The following is a 17139-nucleotide window of genomic DNA, read 5'->3' as shown; positions in this document are numbered from 1 at the left end:
TCTGAATTTTCACGTGAACGGGTTGGTACTCATTTAGGCAGATTTTGAAAATTTATGTGAGAAAAGCGATGTCGTTTACAAACTTTGAAAAGTTTTTTTTTTCTTTTTTACAAAAGTTAAGAAAATAAACCCTAATTACACTCATCCCAAAAAAAATTTATGTTTCATCTTCATCTTCACACTCAAAAAGATTGAGAGAGAGAGAGAAGGTAAATCCCACAACTGGGTTCCTCCAGTGCCAGTTGTTTCTTTGATGACAAGCGGACTGTTCCACTAGTGTCCGATTTTCAAGTGGGCGAGCCGTGATCTTTATGGTTTATTGTAGTAGTGGAATTTAGTTATTTCGGATGTCTTCCAAGTATACGTTTAACATATTAGGTAAAAAAGTAATTATATTACTATGGCTTAGCCTTATCTGAAAAGGATTAAAATCCAATTGAGAAGCCTCCATTGAAATTCAATCTAAACACAAAATCCATGTGAAATAGTTAGTTTAAAAAAAAATCTAAAGTTTGTCTAGAATGTAACAATCTATAGGTTGTGATAATTTTCATAAAAATACAAAGCATACACTACAACAAAAAACACTATTGTCTACTAAATTTACTAGCTAAAACTAAATTTTTCGCCCCAAGAAAATCTTTTGGTGACCAACAACTAATTTTGATTGACAAAAGATCTATTGTCATATTTTTAAAATTTTTTAAACAATGTTTATATATGTATTTTTATATATTTTAATATCATGTTAATTGTATTTCAAAAAATTCAAAAAATTTTAAGAAAAAGAAAAAAAAATTCTCAATTTAGGAAGTAAGTATAAATATTTTTGTTTTCCTAGTGTAACAGAAGTTCTTGGCTAGCATAGTGGTAAGGGCATGAGAAATCAACTAATGGTGCATGAGTTCGAAACTTGACAATGACAAGAAAAGATGGTCTAGTGATACAAAGAAAAGATCACGCGCAATGATTTTTCATCTCAGTTTATGGTGGTGTGATCATTTTGAACTTTCAATCACGGTTATGGTGATGTGATCATTTTGAACTTTCAATCACGGTTATAAACCGTGATCTAAAGTAACATACAATCACACCCAGAAAAGATAAATGATCACGCCCAAGAGAAACAATCACGGTTATATGATAAAAGAGAAACGATCACACCTTTTGGCCGTGATTGTTTATCTCTTTCAATTAACCGTGATAAAAGAGAGTGACTTACAATCACACCCAAATCCATCACAGTAGTAGGAGTGTGATGGAAAATTTACAATCACGGCTAATAGCTGTGATCTTTATGGTTTATTGTAGTAGTGCCCTGACTGTCACAACTATGCATTTCTTGATTGCAAGTTGTGACTCTGTAATATAGCAATGGATTGTTGGGTGGCACCTAGGAGTTAATTTTTTCACTTGCGAAAAAAAAAAATTTCTTGAAGCAAAGAATTTAATCGATGCCCATCTCCTCTGAAAGTTTCTCATAAGATTTTGCAGACAGACGAACTTGATTAAGGAAGACAGGCAATATATATTAACAATTACTCCTAGGCTGTTGCTAGAGGCTAAAAGGAAGGATCTCTCGAATAAGAGAACTACATCTAAAGAGAATAGTAAGCCACTTTGGCTTAAGTCGTGTAAGACATGCTTGTGGCAGACACTTTATGGATCAAATGGGTGCACACATACATCATTAAAGATCAGTGTCTTTGGGCTATGGAGGTTCCGTGTGATGCCTCTTGGACTATGAGAAAGCTGCTTGGCCTTAGAAGGTTGGGTCAATCCCTCATTAAATATCAGATTGGTAATGGAGAAAGGACCTTCTTGTGGTGGGATAATTGGCACCCTCTTGGTCTCTTATATGATCGATTTGGGGATAGAGTGGTGCATAATGTTGGCAGATCTTTAAGGGCTAAGGTGGCTTCAATAGTGGAAAATGGGGCTTGGAGATGGCCTAGATTAAGAAACCACCTTATTCAGACCATCGTCTCTCACACTCAGAATTTGGTTCCACACCCTGAGATGGTGGATTCAGTAATTTGGGTGCCTCATCCTAGTGGTATTTTCACTATTAAGTCTGCTTGGGAAGCTATTCGGGAGAAATTCCCTATTCAGCCTCGATTCAAGGTTATTTGGGGTAGTCATAATGTCCCTAGATGGTCTTTTATACTTTGGTTGGCAGCTCTTCACAGACTGAGTACTAAGGACAGATTGAGAAACTGGGGTATGGCTTTGGATGCTCTTTGCTGCCTCTGCCAGGATGAGGAGGAATCACATCATCACTTGTTCTTTGATTGTTCATATTCTACACGTGTTTGGTAGTACTTGGTGTCAAAGAATAGAGTGGCTGGCATTCCTAATAATATGGGAGATGTCCTTGATTGGTTGCAGGGCAATGTATCTTGGGATACTTTCAGATTTGTTAGTTTGAAGAGTACATTGACAGCTACTGTTTATGGTCTTTGGCAGGAAAGAAACTCTCGTATTTTCTGTGCAAAAATGAAGGATCATACTCAGGTGGCAACAGATATAGCCAATGGGATTCGTGCTTTCCTTAGCTCCAGAAGGAATGTAAAACAATCCTTGCAAAATCGGAGTATTTGTGAGATATGGGGCTTGCCTCATAGGATCATGCAATCTGTATAGTTTTTTTTTATAGGGTGTTCTTGGATTTTGTTTTCTTGTTTAGAGCTGTTAAGTATGGCTGCCTGTTTTGTTGTTTCTTGTAAGGGGATTCTATCCCTTATACTTTGTTTCTTGGTTTGAGCCTAATAAAATTTTGTGCACTTATCAAAAAAAAGACATGCATGTGGCCTATTTTGGCATATTATCTTTGTTTTTATTTAAAAAAAATTGCATTTCTTAGTTTTGTATCAAATTTTTGTGGATTATTGATTCGTCTTGACATGAGGAATAAGAAAAATAATAAATTATGATCGAAACTCATAAATTTTTGAAAAAAGATAAAAATAAGCCAAAAAGTCAAGACTCAGAGCCAAAAAGTCTAGCTAAAATGTTTGAATATTTTGACTCCAGGGGGCAAGCTAGACATATATTTTTTACCGAAACATAGACTTATTATATTATAAGGTTTTCATTTTTCGATTCACTACATTTGTACATTAAAATGATTCTTTAGGCTAATTCAACTGTCACATGCTTATTTTTTATTTATGAAAGAAATTGATAAACGAGAATGTAAAATAATTGGTTTTTTATCAAATCAGACCAAAATTATTAAGATTATAAGTAGCTATACACAAATAATTATCAATAATATTCAAAATCAAGTATGTACAAAATAAAAATTTTAAAACTTTGACACTCGGGAAGCTAGGGCCCGGGGCCAACATAGCTCCGCCCCTGGTTATGTCGGGAGTTTTTTTTACTTGCCAAGTGTTTGCTCAAACGCTTCCATTTTCAGGTACTATTCAAGGTTCAATTTTAATTTTTTTTTGAACAGTGAAGAAAAAATTTTAGGTACTAATCAAGATTCATAGTCTGGAGTACTTGATGTGTATTGCCAAATATCTTTTGAAAGCTCACTTCGAAGAATTTCTTCATCCTCATGTGTAGATTCCGTTTTGATATGAACATGAATTTCTTTTTATATTATTTGATTTTGGACGAATGTAACGACATGTATTTCCTTCTCTCCAAAAGAATGTAACGATTGATGGGCCTATTCAAGTGACCCAAAAGAATGAAGTACGAGCGGGCAACACTTTGAACGCATCAATTGTTACTATCCCTTCATCTTCCTTGGGTGGGAATGGACGCTGGGGGCTGCTGTCCCCTTAGGGGCAGCAGAGAGCTGCTGTCTCCGAATTCGGGGTCCACTCCGGTCTCGCTCCGATAATCGAAAACATTCACTTCGTAGAGCTCGTCGAGTAGAACAACTATGCAAAAAATCAGCTTAATTGGATATCATTAAGTGCCTGATCGGAACCTTTTTATCTTGAAAAGAATGGATCCGAAACACTAGATCAAATTCACTGTAACCCATGGACCGAGAGCTATATGGGTTCCGATCAGGCACTTAATGATATCCAATTAAGCTAATTTTTTGCATAGTTATTCTACTCGACGAGCTCTACGAAGTGAACGCTTCCGATCATCAGAGCGAGACCGGAATGGACCCGAATTTGGGGACAACAGCCCCCAGCGTCCGGTGGAAATTCGGTGGATGTAGGAGCTCTAAAAGAAAGAGAGGTCGTGTTTGACAAGAAAAGTGAGAATTCAATTCGAGGGGTGCAGCCAAATAAGAATTTGGGGAAGATTTCAAATGCAAAGCAAGTTAAAAGGTTAAGGGCAAGAAGACGTTAAAGGGGTGTTTTTGGTATTCTAATCGTTTGGATCTTTTTAGAGCACAAAGAAGATGCAGGAGTCTTCCTATGAAAAATTTGATATTTAGAGTGTAATGGTAAATTCATATGGAAAATATTGTGGGAGAAATTTTGGTAGCTTGGTACCTTGTCAACTATATTTTGGAATTTCTTAGGGTTGTCTCATCTATTTCTTTCTTCTTGTAATATTTTGTTATATCAATCAATTAATATTACTTTCTTTGCTTTTCAAAAATGTATTTCCTTCTCTCTCTTTTGATACTTGTTAAATATTGAGTTGTGACCCTTCTGAATTACTATTATTTTGAAAGGACGTTAGTCCATGGAACGGGTTTGTCATGTATTGATGGGTATTTATATATGGAGAAGAGGATGTTTTTATTTATGAGAAAAAGCTATTATGTTAAAATTAAAGACGTGACAATAATAAATCATGTGAGCTACTACTAATACTTTATGCTTAAGCATGTCAAGCCATGTGGTATGGAGTATGTGGATCAAAATTAAGGAATTAAACTGGTGATCTACTTGGGGCGTTTCACGGTTCATGACAACCACCTTTGAAACTATTAAAAAAAAATTACTATTTGACCAACTTTTACAAACTTTGTGAAACAAGAGCAACTATAAACCCGGACCGTAGTCTGGAATCACATCCGACCAGATTCACCTTGTCCCGGGGATAAGGGGGCTCTGTAGGCAGCCTTTTGCGGGTTTGGTCGACTTTTTTTTTTTTTTTTAACATTTTTGGAGGTGTTCGGACAAATAAGCCAAAGTGGCTTATTTTTTGTCCTTATTCAAATTTTTTTCGTATCACTTGGCTTATCCTCATTTTTTGGGGGATTATTGCATTTTCATGACGAAAGGAATCTAAAAAGTATAAAATTTTGATTGAAATCCAATATTTTTTGAATAAAGACGAAAAAAATGGCTTATTGACTTATTTTTGTTTTTATGTGGGTTTATTCGGCTTATTTTTGGCGAAAAAGCCAATGACTTTTTTAGCCGAACAGGGCCTTAAGTGTTTTTCTCCCTGCAACCATTTTGCGGGCCCAGCCGCATTTTTTGAACTTGTTACAAATTTATGATCTTAACTCCTCATTTTCATTAATAGAAAATGCTAAAAATTTAACGTATTTTATTATCTCATTTTTACTAACAAAAAATTTTAACATTTTATATCATCTCATTTCTACTAACAAAAAAATTTTTATCGACAACTTTTTCACTTATATATACCCGTCAACAATTTATTCATTACCGAAAATAATTTATTAATATTTTTCAACAATTTATTATCTCTTATTCATTACCAAAAACACCTCACAACTTTCCAATCATAAAAAAAAGTCAACGATGTCCTTTCCGCACTTAAAAACACTTTTGAGAAACTATATCCCTTCCGGTACCCCTATGCACTCCTCATCCCCCCTCCCCCACCTTATCCATCCATTCAAACTACAAAACAAACAAAACCTTTCATTTTATCTCTCATCCAAAATAAATACTATTTTATTCCCTTTTTTTTAATACTTCATCCATACTAACCGCTACTTTTTTTATTCACTCTTTATAAAAGTTATGATAAGCACCCGAGAATGTAATGTAGGGTGCGCTAGTATCTAGTTTTTAGTCTAATTTAATTACTTATTAGTTATTATTAACGTGTTTGCTCGTATAGTGCTTTGGTTATGTTTTGTAGATAAATCGCCAAATAAAGGAGTCTTTGAGGCCTAAGGCATGTCAAGGTGGAAACAGCCCGAGCAGAACCAAAAATGGCCAAGGCAGAAGAAGTTTCGCCCGAGCAAAACAAGACTTGCCCGAGCAAGAGGCAGAGAGAGGCAGCCAAGCGTCGAGTTAACGACCTCGGCATCGATGGAGAGATCCATGTTACATCGCTGCCGAGCAGCTTAATTGTTTAGGCCGTTAATTGCTTCGGCATCGATGGACTCCAATTCTTTACATCGATGCCGAGCACCATTTCAGGGCATGCTAAGGCCGTTGCCATCGATGCCGAGGGGCTTAGCATGGGATTTTCGGAGCATCTGGAGAATATTCCAGGCGCGGAGCTTAGAAGTATAAAAGTTTATTTCATTGTTTTGTACAAAAAATTAGACTTAGATTTGCTTACCTAATTTTAGATCTAGATCTAGATTCAAATTGTTCTTGAGTGTTCTTATTGTTCTTCATTTTTCCAGCTCTTAACTTTTAATTTTCTGCCCTTAGTTGTTACTTTTTGATATTGTCGCCTTAATTAAAGTTGTTTATCTTCTCCCGATCTATCTTAATCTCTAATTTTCTTCTGGTGTTGCTTTTCAATTATGTTGAGTAGATTTTTGCTTGCTTTTATCTCTCTAGATATGAGTGAGTTGTTTCAAGGGTTAAGTCATGGGATGATTAGCATCTCATGACTCGGGCGAAAATTGCATTTTGCACCCAATAAAGCTTTAAACTTTGATTTGAAAATTGATGTGGGGTTCGGGTTCGTTTGTCAAATCACCGAGGTGTTAACCTCTTTGATCATGTGTAGGTGGGAGCTTCGCCTACCCACCACACATGATGCTTAGAGCTCTTTCGCACGAGGTATTTGCCAAATGAATTCTAGAGCTAGCTTGATTCTCAAATCATTTTATTTTCCGATTTGAGAACTTTAACAAAGTATCTTGAATTGTGTAATTGGGTGACGAGTGTGATTTAGCTCGGGTCTTGGGTGTTAATAATTCCTAGACCTAGCCTATCTTTTCTCTAGTTAATTCCTTTTTAATTTAGCCTTTTATCTCCACCGTTTAAAGTAAAACAAAGTTGGCTGTCTAAAAGCCGAAAGCCCGTACTTCCATATACAAATCCGACCAAGCCATATAATTATTCCCTTGGGTACGATCCCGGATTTCCGGTTTATTATGCTTCAAACGACGTGTTAAACCCTACGCTTGGGGTATTATTCCGCATTATTATTATCATCGGAGCGAACGAAGCAAGTTACATCAATATAGGTCTACCCTCCGTAAATAATACATTTACTATCTTATCCCCTCCTTAAATAAGATTCCCTCCATCTCATTTTCATTGTCCATTATTCTATTTATCTCTTTTATATCTTTTGTCTATATCTTTTAGCTAATGTGAATATTGAAAAATATGCAATATGAATTTTTTTTGATAGATCTCGATTATACAAAGTTTTCAAAATTATGAAAAATATTATAGATTGAAAAATATAAGCAATTCAAAACTGGAACGCAATTCAAAAATGGACAATAAAAATAGGACATAGGAAGTACTTTTCAAAACTCATACCGCATCCAAATGAGCCCTTTGGTGTTACCCATTCGGCTAAATAAGCTAATTGGATTATTTTTTGTCTTTATTCAAAAAAAATTTGTATTTGTTAGTTTTTCGTCAATTTTTGTGAGATTATTGCATCGTCATGATGAGAAGAATCTAGAAAGTAAAAAATTATGATCGAAATTTAATTTTTTTTTAATGAAGATGAAAAAATTGGCCTATTGGCTTATTTTTGTCTTTATTCAAAAAAATTAAGTTTCAATCGTAATTTTTTTACTTTTTAGATTTTTCTTGTCATGACGATGCAATAATCTCAAAAAAAATTGACGAAAAACTAACAAATATGAAAAAAATTTGAATAAAAACAAAAAAATAAGTTAATTGACTTAGTTAGCAGAACGGATAAGACTAGGTTTATGTCCAAGCTATGATGGTCTACTCTTTAGGTTAATTATATATCACGGTCTTTGGGTGGCTACGTAATTAGACCAGGTCTAGGTTATGCTAGGCCTTAGGGTTTTGGGTTAGTCTAACAGTATTATATAGTATATATAACTACATATGCACGTAAATTTGGCCGACGGCTGCGTACAATAAAAATAAAGAATTGATTTTCAAACTTTTCTTTTTTTTGGTGATATGAAATTACATGATTATCCTTTTTATGTGTGAAGGAAAAAATTTATGAATTATAGTTTGTAATTCTGCATAACGAAGACAAAAAATGAAGTGCACATAGACAAAAGGGGTGTGAAAATCAATTGCCTAAAAATATTGTGATAATACTAATTAAAAAATTGCACAATTAAGTAAATTTTAGAAATTAGGTTCATTAGTGGATTTTATTTTGTTTTTGACATTCATGAATTTTCGCTTTGTAGATTTCTTTAATGAAAAAGAATAATTACTTCAAAAAAATTGATTCTAAACTAACAAAACTCAAAAGACAACCAAACTACCAATTTGAAAATTTTGGAGAAATGTTGACAATATGGAATAAAATTTATACCTACAATAATTTTCCAAATTGTTTCGAAGAGTCCTAAAAGTTGTGGTTTTGTCCTTATTTGAATTTTTTCGCGTTTGTTAATTTTGCGTCAAACTTTTGTTACTTATTTATTTACTCATCTTGACAAGACAAATCGGAAAAGTAAATTTTTTTTACCTTTAACCAAATATTTTGGAAAATAACAACTATTTTGGATAAGACAAGTCGACTTTTTTGTTTTGCTAAAAAGTGATTATTTCTAAAAATATTTGGTTGAAAGTAAATTTTTTTTTACTTTTCCAATTCGTCTCGACGGGACTAATCAATATAAGTCACAAAAGTCAGTCGAAAAACTACGTGAAAAAAATTCAAGGACAATACCCAAAAAAGTGGAAAAATTTATTAGTGGAACAGGACCTTAACTAAAGGCCTATAAAGATAATCATTTGGTGATGAAAAAAATATTTCGTTGCCAAATGGGACCAATTTGGCCGCGAAATATTTTTTTTGTCACCAGATGTTTAACTTTGGTAATGAAATTTATGAATTGCACTTTGTCACCAAATATATATTTCGGGCATAACTTTTTGCTCCGAACTCGTATTCAGATAATTTAAATTGGGTTTGAACAATAACACAAAGGGCTATAACTTTCATATTCATCAAAATTACTAATTTTAATGTCTAAAGGTTCAAAATGATGTTCAAAATATATATGTAATGACCCAAATTTTGGGACAATTTTTTTTCGAATAAAATTGAACATTTTATTATTTAAATCAATAGCTTATTTAGTTTAAACTTAAAATTGAACCTAAACCTAAAAACTATAATATGTATATATATATATATATATATGTATATATATATATATATATTCTAATATATAAAGGGAGAGAACCACTTTGGTGTCTCCCTTTCTTGAAGCCCTATCATGCTTTTTGTTTTCCTAAAATATCCTTACAGTTTCACAACTCTTAACCCAACTCTAAAGGGTAAATTCGTACAACAAAAACACAATAACTGTCTATGCACATATAACTTCCACATGCATTAACCACAGCCTCTCTCTCTCTCTCTCTCTCTCTCTCTCTCTCTGGACACAAGAACACGGACGACCCCTTCGATGTGTTCCCCGCACAAAACCATCCCAACGCTGCCTCTAGCATCGCAAGCCCTAAGGTAAGCTTCGTCTATTACCCATTTCTTTCTCCTAAAACTGCTGTTCTCAATTCTATTTTTGAGTTTTTTTAAATTGCATATATTTTTTTCCCATCTCCACATTAGTAGATTACCTATTTGATAAAATGTCATAGTAGTTCGTAGTATAATTTCAAACTTTCTTTTCTTTCCTTTCTTTTTTTATCAGAATTGTTTCTTCATGTTCCATAAGAAACCAAAGAATTGTTTCTTGATTTAACTTATTTGGGTACTGTTTTTCGCCCAAAAATCTTGAGCTTGCTTACCCATGCACACTCCGCATAACTACCACCTCTGTTCTCTTGTTTGTCTCCACCACTGCTTCTTCCTAAACAACGAACAATGGCCACACATTTTTGGTCTTCTTCCTAATCAAATACCAACCAGAAGGTGGTCTGTGAATTTTGATCCCAAAAAAAAGGTGGTCTGTGAATTTGCTTCCACCAGTAGGCCTGGCTTGCCTTTTTTTGTCTCACCGAAGACTTTTGACCGAGGGTGGTTTTTTTGTCTGCTTCTAATTTTTGGTATTGCATCCCCCACCACCCCCCTCCTGCCCCCGCCCCCGCCCTCTTCCCCTTTTCCCGGTCCATCTGTACCCATATCAAAATTATAAAATAGTCTAACACGTAACAAACTGTCATGGTATTTGATAGTAATTTTACGATTGGGGTACCATCACAACCTCTGTTTCTCGTACCTTCCTTGGGCTTAGGATTACATCTGTTCTAATATTAGAAGGAGGGAGGAGCACCACTTTGGTGTCTCCACTATTTGTAATTGTGCCGACTTTTTAAAAAACTAGAGGGGCACACGATTACGTGTGCAAGTCGGATTTTGACAAAATTTGTAAAAATTCGACCAAACAATAAATGAGAAACTATTGGGCAAATTGTCAAAATCCGACTTCCACACGCATCACGTGTGCCCCGCCTTCTAAGTATACATGATTGTGCCAACCCAGCCAAGCTAAAATCTTACAACTTGTACCTCCTCTTTAAAACCCATAGAATCTTGTACTACAAGATTTTCTTCTTCTCTGCTCCTTGGTCTCACTTTCTCTGCCTTGGTGGTCCGCAGCCGATTTTACTTGTTGGCGTTACCGGTTCTACTTAACGGCCAGGCAGATCCTCCATGGTTTGCGGTGGCAAGGCTCGCGCATCTCCGCCAGTCTTTTCTCCTGGGTTCAGATCGGTTTTGGCCTAACGGTTTGGCTAGGCAGCAACCGTGGTCGGGTTTCTTCTGGCTAGCTGCTTTGGTGGTGGTTGGCGGTGTGCAACTGGGTTTTGTCGGTGTGCGGTGGGGGAGCCAATGGGGAGTCCGGAGGTTTTGGAGGTCGGTGGCTGTGATGTGCTTGCAAGGGTTCGGGTGTTTTGGGCTAAATTGATTGGGCTTGTCCCATTATCTGGGCTTTTAGGAGATTTAGTTGTTGAAGCTTAATTGTTTGGGTTTTATCCTTTGTTATCTAGGCTTTTAGGTGTTTTGGGCTACATCTCATATATTTTATGGGTCAGTTCATTTGGGTGTTTCTTTAGTTGGCAGGGATTAGGTCTCGGACTAGACACCTGTTGCCATTCTTCTTATCCTTTTAATCTTTGTAACAATTTTGTCATTAAAAAAAAAAAAGGTTTTCTTCTTCTCCAAGACTATTAAACCCCTAGGATTCTCCTATGGATAATTTTCTATTCAAGTGTTGTACTTAAAATCCCCTAAAACGGGGAGAGTTAAATGTGTGAGAAATGTGAGAGGGGAGGGCCGAAGGAGAGAGTGAGGGAGAGATGGGTTTGAATTAATTGATGAGTTTTGTACCTTGTGGGACACATGTATCTTCACCATTAAACTTAAAATCTAGCCATGCAAGGCTATAATTTCATGAGGTAGCCCTGCTATTCGCAAGGAAGATTTGCACAGTTCGTCCCTATAAATTCAAAAGTAATATTTATCGATATCCGTTAGAGTTGATTTTTTACAAGGCCCCATAAAATAACATTCAAAAATTTATAAATATTTTTCTAGATTTTTGTGGGATCCAGAATGAGTCCCAACACATTTTTCCTTGCGTGGTTCCCTGCAAATCTTCCTTACGATTAGAATTTTTGTTTTCTTAGAAATTCTTATACTACCTTGGATCCCATCTGCCCATCAAACGCCTTATTAACCAACGGAAATCCACCGCCATCCATCAACATTTCCATCAACCACCCAACTAATTAACAAAGACTCCGTTCGTTTATGGGTATTGAATTTTGGATTTTAATCATTATCCTTTTTTTTTTCAATCATTACTCTCATTCTCTAGTGCACATGATACAAGTTTTTTGTGCATTTGAGTTTTGGCACCCACAAAAATACTACTCTATTTTTAATCATTACTCTATTTTTTTCTATACTCATTACCTCCAAAGTGTCCATTAAGTGTCGGAAAGTGTCAGAATAGTGTCGGACCTCAAATATTGCAAAAAAAAAAAGGGACAACTCGAGAGAAATGTACATGTGTCAAGAGCGTGTCTGATACCGGTACGTCGCTTCCGGCAAAGTATCAGTGCTACGTAGGCAAAAACAGCATCACAATGAGAAAATCAAACATGCATCCTTGATCTCTAGACTTGAGATAAATCTCTAAAGTAGTTAGAAGATGTGTTCACCCATGACTTCATTGTTGTTGTATGTAGGAGGAGCTTGCAACAGCACTAAGAGACTACGTCGGACGAGAAACCCCTCTCTACTTCGCCCAATGGCTAACGGATCACTACAAGAACCGCAATGGAGAAGGCCCAGAGATTTACCTGAAGAGAGAGGATCTCAACCATGGCGGAGCCCACAAGATCAACAACGCCATCGCGCAGGCGATGCTCGCCAAACGAATGGGCTTGAAAAGCATCGTTACCGCAACTGGAGCGGGGCAGCATGGCGTTGCAACCGCCGCCGCGTGTGCTAAACTATCTCTGGAATGTACGATATTGATGGGTAGCTTAGACATGGAGAGACAATCGTCCAATGTGATTCTTATGAATCTCTTAGGTGCTAAGGTAATTGAGTTGACCTTTATTCCTTTCTAAGGAAAAATGCTGTTCCATCTTCTTTTTTTTATCGGGAAAAAAAAATGTTGGGGCATTTTTTTCCCTATCTAAAAATTGTTAATTAGAAGGTTTTGGCCTTTGGGGGTCTCTTACGAGACAGCATTTTTTAGTTTTTGCACCTATTTGGGGAAAAAAAAAAAATTACATTCCAAAGATTAAATTAAAAACCCGGAAAAAAAAGATTCCATCACCTTCTTTTTTTGGGTCTTTAGGTCCCGTTTCAGAAATCTTCTTAAAATAACAAATAAACAATGTCACTTCGATGAGATATTATCAGGTTAACAGTACTCTGGGTGTCTTCTCTATTCGTTTAGGTTAAAGTTGTTGAAGGAAACTTTAAAGATGCATGCTCGGAAGCATTCCGAGAATGGGTTGGGAACCTAGACACCAGCTACTACTTAGCAGGCACAGCAGTGGGGCCCCACCCCTGTCCAACAATGGTTAGAGAGTTCCAATCCATAATCGGAAAAGAGACCAGAAAACAGGCAATGGAAAAATGGGGTGGGAAACCTGATGTGTTGGTCGCTTGTGTTGGAACTGGGTCTAATGCGTTGGGCCTTTTCCATGAATACTTGAAAGATGAAGATGTGAGATTGATTGGAGTTGAGGGTGGCGGTTCCGGGATCGATAGCGGGAGGCATTCAGCGACTCTAGTTATAGGAGAGGTGGGTGTGTATCATGGAGCTGTGAGCTATTTGTTGCAAGATGACGAAGGCCAGATTGTTGGGGCACATTCTATCGCTGTTGGGTGTATTTTTGAACATCTAAAAACAATATTGGCATCATTTGAATAGCTAATAAAAAAAATTTTCACTTATCTCATTCAAAAAGATTGATGAATATAAGTAGAGATGGATGAAAACCTCATATACCAAATCGTAATGCCTCAAAGCCATAGCTACTTAAAAAAATATCTCATAGACCAAGTTGTAATGCATCAAAGTCATAGAGATCGATCGTATCATCCTTAAGAACTAACGCATTTTAGAATATGCAGGTTGGAGTATCCAGGAGTAAGTCCAGAATTGAGCTTCCTTAAAGAAATTGGAAGGGCAGAGTTCTACACTGTCATGGACCAAGAAGCCGTGAATGGTAAGCCACAATATTGGCTTATAAGTACCCAAAAAAGAAAAAAAAAACAGTGCTTGTAAGTCATACATTATTGAGAAAGCATAGCTAGGAACAGAGACAAAGTTGAATTTAATTTTACAACAAAAAAAAAAAAAAATCAGTGGTGGTACAGCTATATATATATATATATATATATATGCAAAGAAATTTTACACTCGATAATGGGTACATTGAAAAGGAAATGGTAAGCACGCATCATTGAGAGGAAAATACCACTCCAATCATATGCAAGCCAACGATCCTAAAGGGAGAAGAGTGAGACCAACAAACAGTTGGAAAAGAAAGAAAAAACAGATTCAATCGGTCGGGTTTAGTAGGAATCCGCCCTAAACTATTTTTATTATCTTTTGACATGTTTTTCAGTACTTGCTTCTTGTACAATTAACATATTAATTAATACAGGTGCATAATTATTAATTAATTTCGTTATTAATTCCCTAGCAGCATACAAAAGACTATGCAGACTTGAAGGAATTTTCCCAGCGTTGGAGGCCTCCCATGCATTGTTATTCCTAGACAAACTAATTTTGATTGACACCTTGATTATCTTTTTACATGTTTTTCAGTGCTTGTTTCTTGTACGATTAACCACATTAATACAGGTGCTTAATTAATTAATTAATTAATTATTGATCCATTGCAGCATTCAAAAGACTATGCAGACTTGAAGGAATTTTTCCAGCATTGGAGGCCTCCCATGCACTGGCATTCCTAGACAAACTTTGCCCCACTTTACCAAGTGGTACAAAGGTTGTGGTGAATATTAGTGGGTGTGGAGATAAAGATGCTTCTACTGTATTCAAATACGAACTGGACTCAATGGGCCGAAGTGCTAGTGCTAATTGATGCATATATATAGATATATATATATATATATATATATATATGTGTGTGTGTGTGTGTGTGTATTCATGGCAGTTCCGGAAACAACTAATTAGACACCTAAAAAAATACCTCATAGTTCCCGATCAAATTTTAATGATCCGAATTGCTCAATGTGATCAGAATGTGATTTTAGATGTACCCACGTGAAATCAGCAAAAAAAGACCGAGAAGGGCTTGATCTGAGCAGTTTTTAGCTAAGATTTGATGAACGATTCAATTAAAAACTGCTCAAAACAAGCAATTCCCGGTCATTTTTTTTGCTAATTTCTTGCGGGCACTCTTAAAATCACATTATGCATACATTGAACGGTTCAGATCATAAAAATTTGATTGGGAACTATGAGATTGAGATTTGGGGTGTTTTTTTAGGTGTTTAATTGGTTGTCCGCAAAACCGTCCGGATATATATTAATATTGTTGTAAATATAAATAAATAATTTGGAAATTAAGATGATTAATTCCATGTTTACTATTCACGTTTAATTTAATTTAAAACAGCCCACAGGTGGAGGAACCCACCCAATGTGTACAACCTGTGGAGAACCACGCTGTAAATTAAGCAGAAGATTGGGAAAACAATTCTCATTCCGAGATACGAGAGAAGCACTCCTTCTTGGTTAAAAGCGGAGAGATGTCATTGTTGATAGAGTTAAAGTAACAAGTCCGTCCATGAGGACCGACGCGTTTCCCACCGAAATTGTACAGACGGCCTCTCCGGACCGTCTCCGGCCACCAGACAGTCGAACCGAACCGTCCGAAAATTCTTTAAAAAAAAAAATGAGGGCTTCTCACGGGAATAAACGGAATTCAATGTGTGTAGATGCTTGATCCAAGCATCCTATTTTTCGTGTATATATGTATACACTTGCCTAGTAAAAAAATCTTCAACTAACTCTAAATGCAAATGAGGTGACAAGTGGGAATGAAGGTCGTGATAGGAGCAATGATATTTAATGCATGATACAAATTTACGGCACTATCATAACGTTGGAAGTCGAAGAACTCACTCACACACGCCATTCTTTCTAGTTCTCATAAATTAGTCATCCATTCATCGTACCACACACATCAAATAAGCATTCAAGAGCTCAATTTCATGTAATTAAGTAGAAACAATTCAATTCATAAGAACCAACGACCTTAAACTATGCAAAATAGAAGTTTTTCAAAATAACTGTAGGCACTAGCGGTAGGACGAAAAACCTCCTACCAGTAGGGGAAAACGATCAGATTTTGGTTCTGGAGTCTGGCTACCGGTAGGGGCATAAATTGCGTACCGATAGGGGCTGAGACTGGCTATCGATAGCGACTGGATTTACAGATAGCGCAATTAAAAAGATCAAAGAGCATAAAGAGCCAAGGCCATCACTAATTCAGCACTTAAACTCTGTGTGTCACAACTATGCTCAAAGTAGTCCATGTTCGGTTAAATAATTTCGTGTCGTTTCTGTTCATGTTCCTGGCTTTGGACCTATATATATATAGCAAACCTCTCTTCTGTAGAAACTCATGCCATCCAACAAACATGTGTAATCTCGCATCCATCTTAACATATCAGTATCCCAACGGCGTAAAACAATCTTCTCGGTTTCCTCCAAATCAATTGCATTGCGCCACGTCGCCATATTTTATTAATTGGGACCACTATTTTGACACGCGTCGTAATGCAATTGATTTGAAGGAAACAAATGTTTATACCGGCGTTGTAAAGAATTTATTCTCATATTGTTTTACTAACTTATTAGGCCAATCCTTCTTACAAAATTTGTACGGTCGTCGGTCGGTGAAGTCTCTTTCCTAGAAAGATGAAAGGCAAAGAGGAAATCCATTCAGCAGACGCTTCTTCTTCCTTTTCTCTCTAGCTTTCGCAATACAGAGCTTTCTCAGGAAAGTGGTGTTTGGGCCCATGTTTGGAGAAGTTTAGGGAAAATGACGGCTATTGACGTATTTTAATAGTTAATACCCATCAATGATATTTTCAAATTTGGGCTTTTAGGCTTTGCATTGTATGTGCTGAATTTGCATGATCTGGGTTTTAGACCCATACAGAGTATTTGGGCTTTGGCCTACTTTGTAACAACCCTGATTTTCAGTAAATAAAAATTTCGTTAAATATTTGAATTTTATTTTAATTACTTGGTATTATTTTCAAAAGTCCATTTTAATTTCTAATAATCCGTCATAATTAGATTTAAGTCCTTAAAAATATTTTTCTTGACTAAGAGTCTTA

The 17139-nt window shown here is 36.1% G+C and overlaps 3 protein-coding genes across 3 annotated transcripts; all 3 read left to right on the top strand.

Moving 5' to 3' along the window:
• Window positions 1-1641: 1641 nt before the first annotated feature.
• LOC131314007 (uncharacterized) lies at window positions 1642-2643 on the top strand. Its single transcript, XM_058342504.1, has 2 exons — window positions 1642-2310; window positions 2389-2643. The coding sequence occupies exons 1-2, from the start codon at window positions 1642-1644 to the stop codon at window positions 2641-2643; spliced, it is 924 nt and encodes a 307-aa protein (XP_058198487.1).
• A 7021-nt stretch (window positions 2644-9664) lies between these two features.
• On the top strand, window positions 9665-11454 carry LOC131314900 (uncharacterized). Its single transcript, XM_058343819.1, has 2 exons — window positions 9665-9798; window positions 10894-11454. The coding sequence occupies exons 1-2, from the start codon at window positions 9743-9745 to the stop codon at window positions 11198-11200; spliced, it is 363 nt and encodes a 120-aa protein (XP_058199802.1). The 5' UTR covers window positions 9665-9742; the 3' UTR covers window positions 11201-11454.
• A 663-nt stretch (window positions 11455-12117) lies between these two features.
• Window positions 12118-14909, top strand: LOC131314006 (tryptophan synthase beta chain 2, chloroplastic). Its single transcript, XM_058342503.1, has 5 exons — window positions 12118-12126; window positions 12486-12842; window positions 13208-13641; window positions 13891-13985; window positions 14668-14909. Exons 1-5 carry the CDS (start codon window positions 12118-12120, stop codon window positions 14868-14870), a joined length of 1098 nt encoding a protein of 365 aa, XP_058198486.1. The 3' UTR covers window positions 14871-14909.
• Window positions 14910-17139: the final 2230 nt, after the last annotated feature.

Source organism: Rhododendron vialii, chromosome 13a (genome assembly GCF_030253575.1).
Source record: "Rhododendron vialii isolate Sample 1 chromosome 13a, ASM3025357v1".
NCBI classification, from domain to species: domain Eukaryota; kingdom Viridiplantae; phylum Streptophyta; class Magnoliopsida; order Ericales; family Ericaceae; genus Rhododendron; species Rhododendron vialii.
The sequence above is the reverse complement of the archived record's forward strand: the minus strand, read 5'-3'. Positions and strand labels throughout refer to the sequence as shown.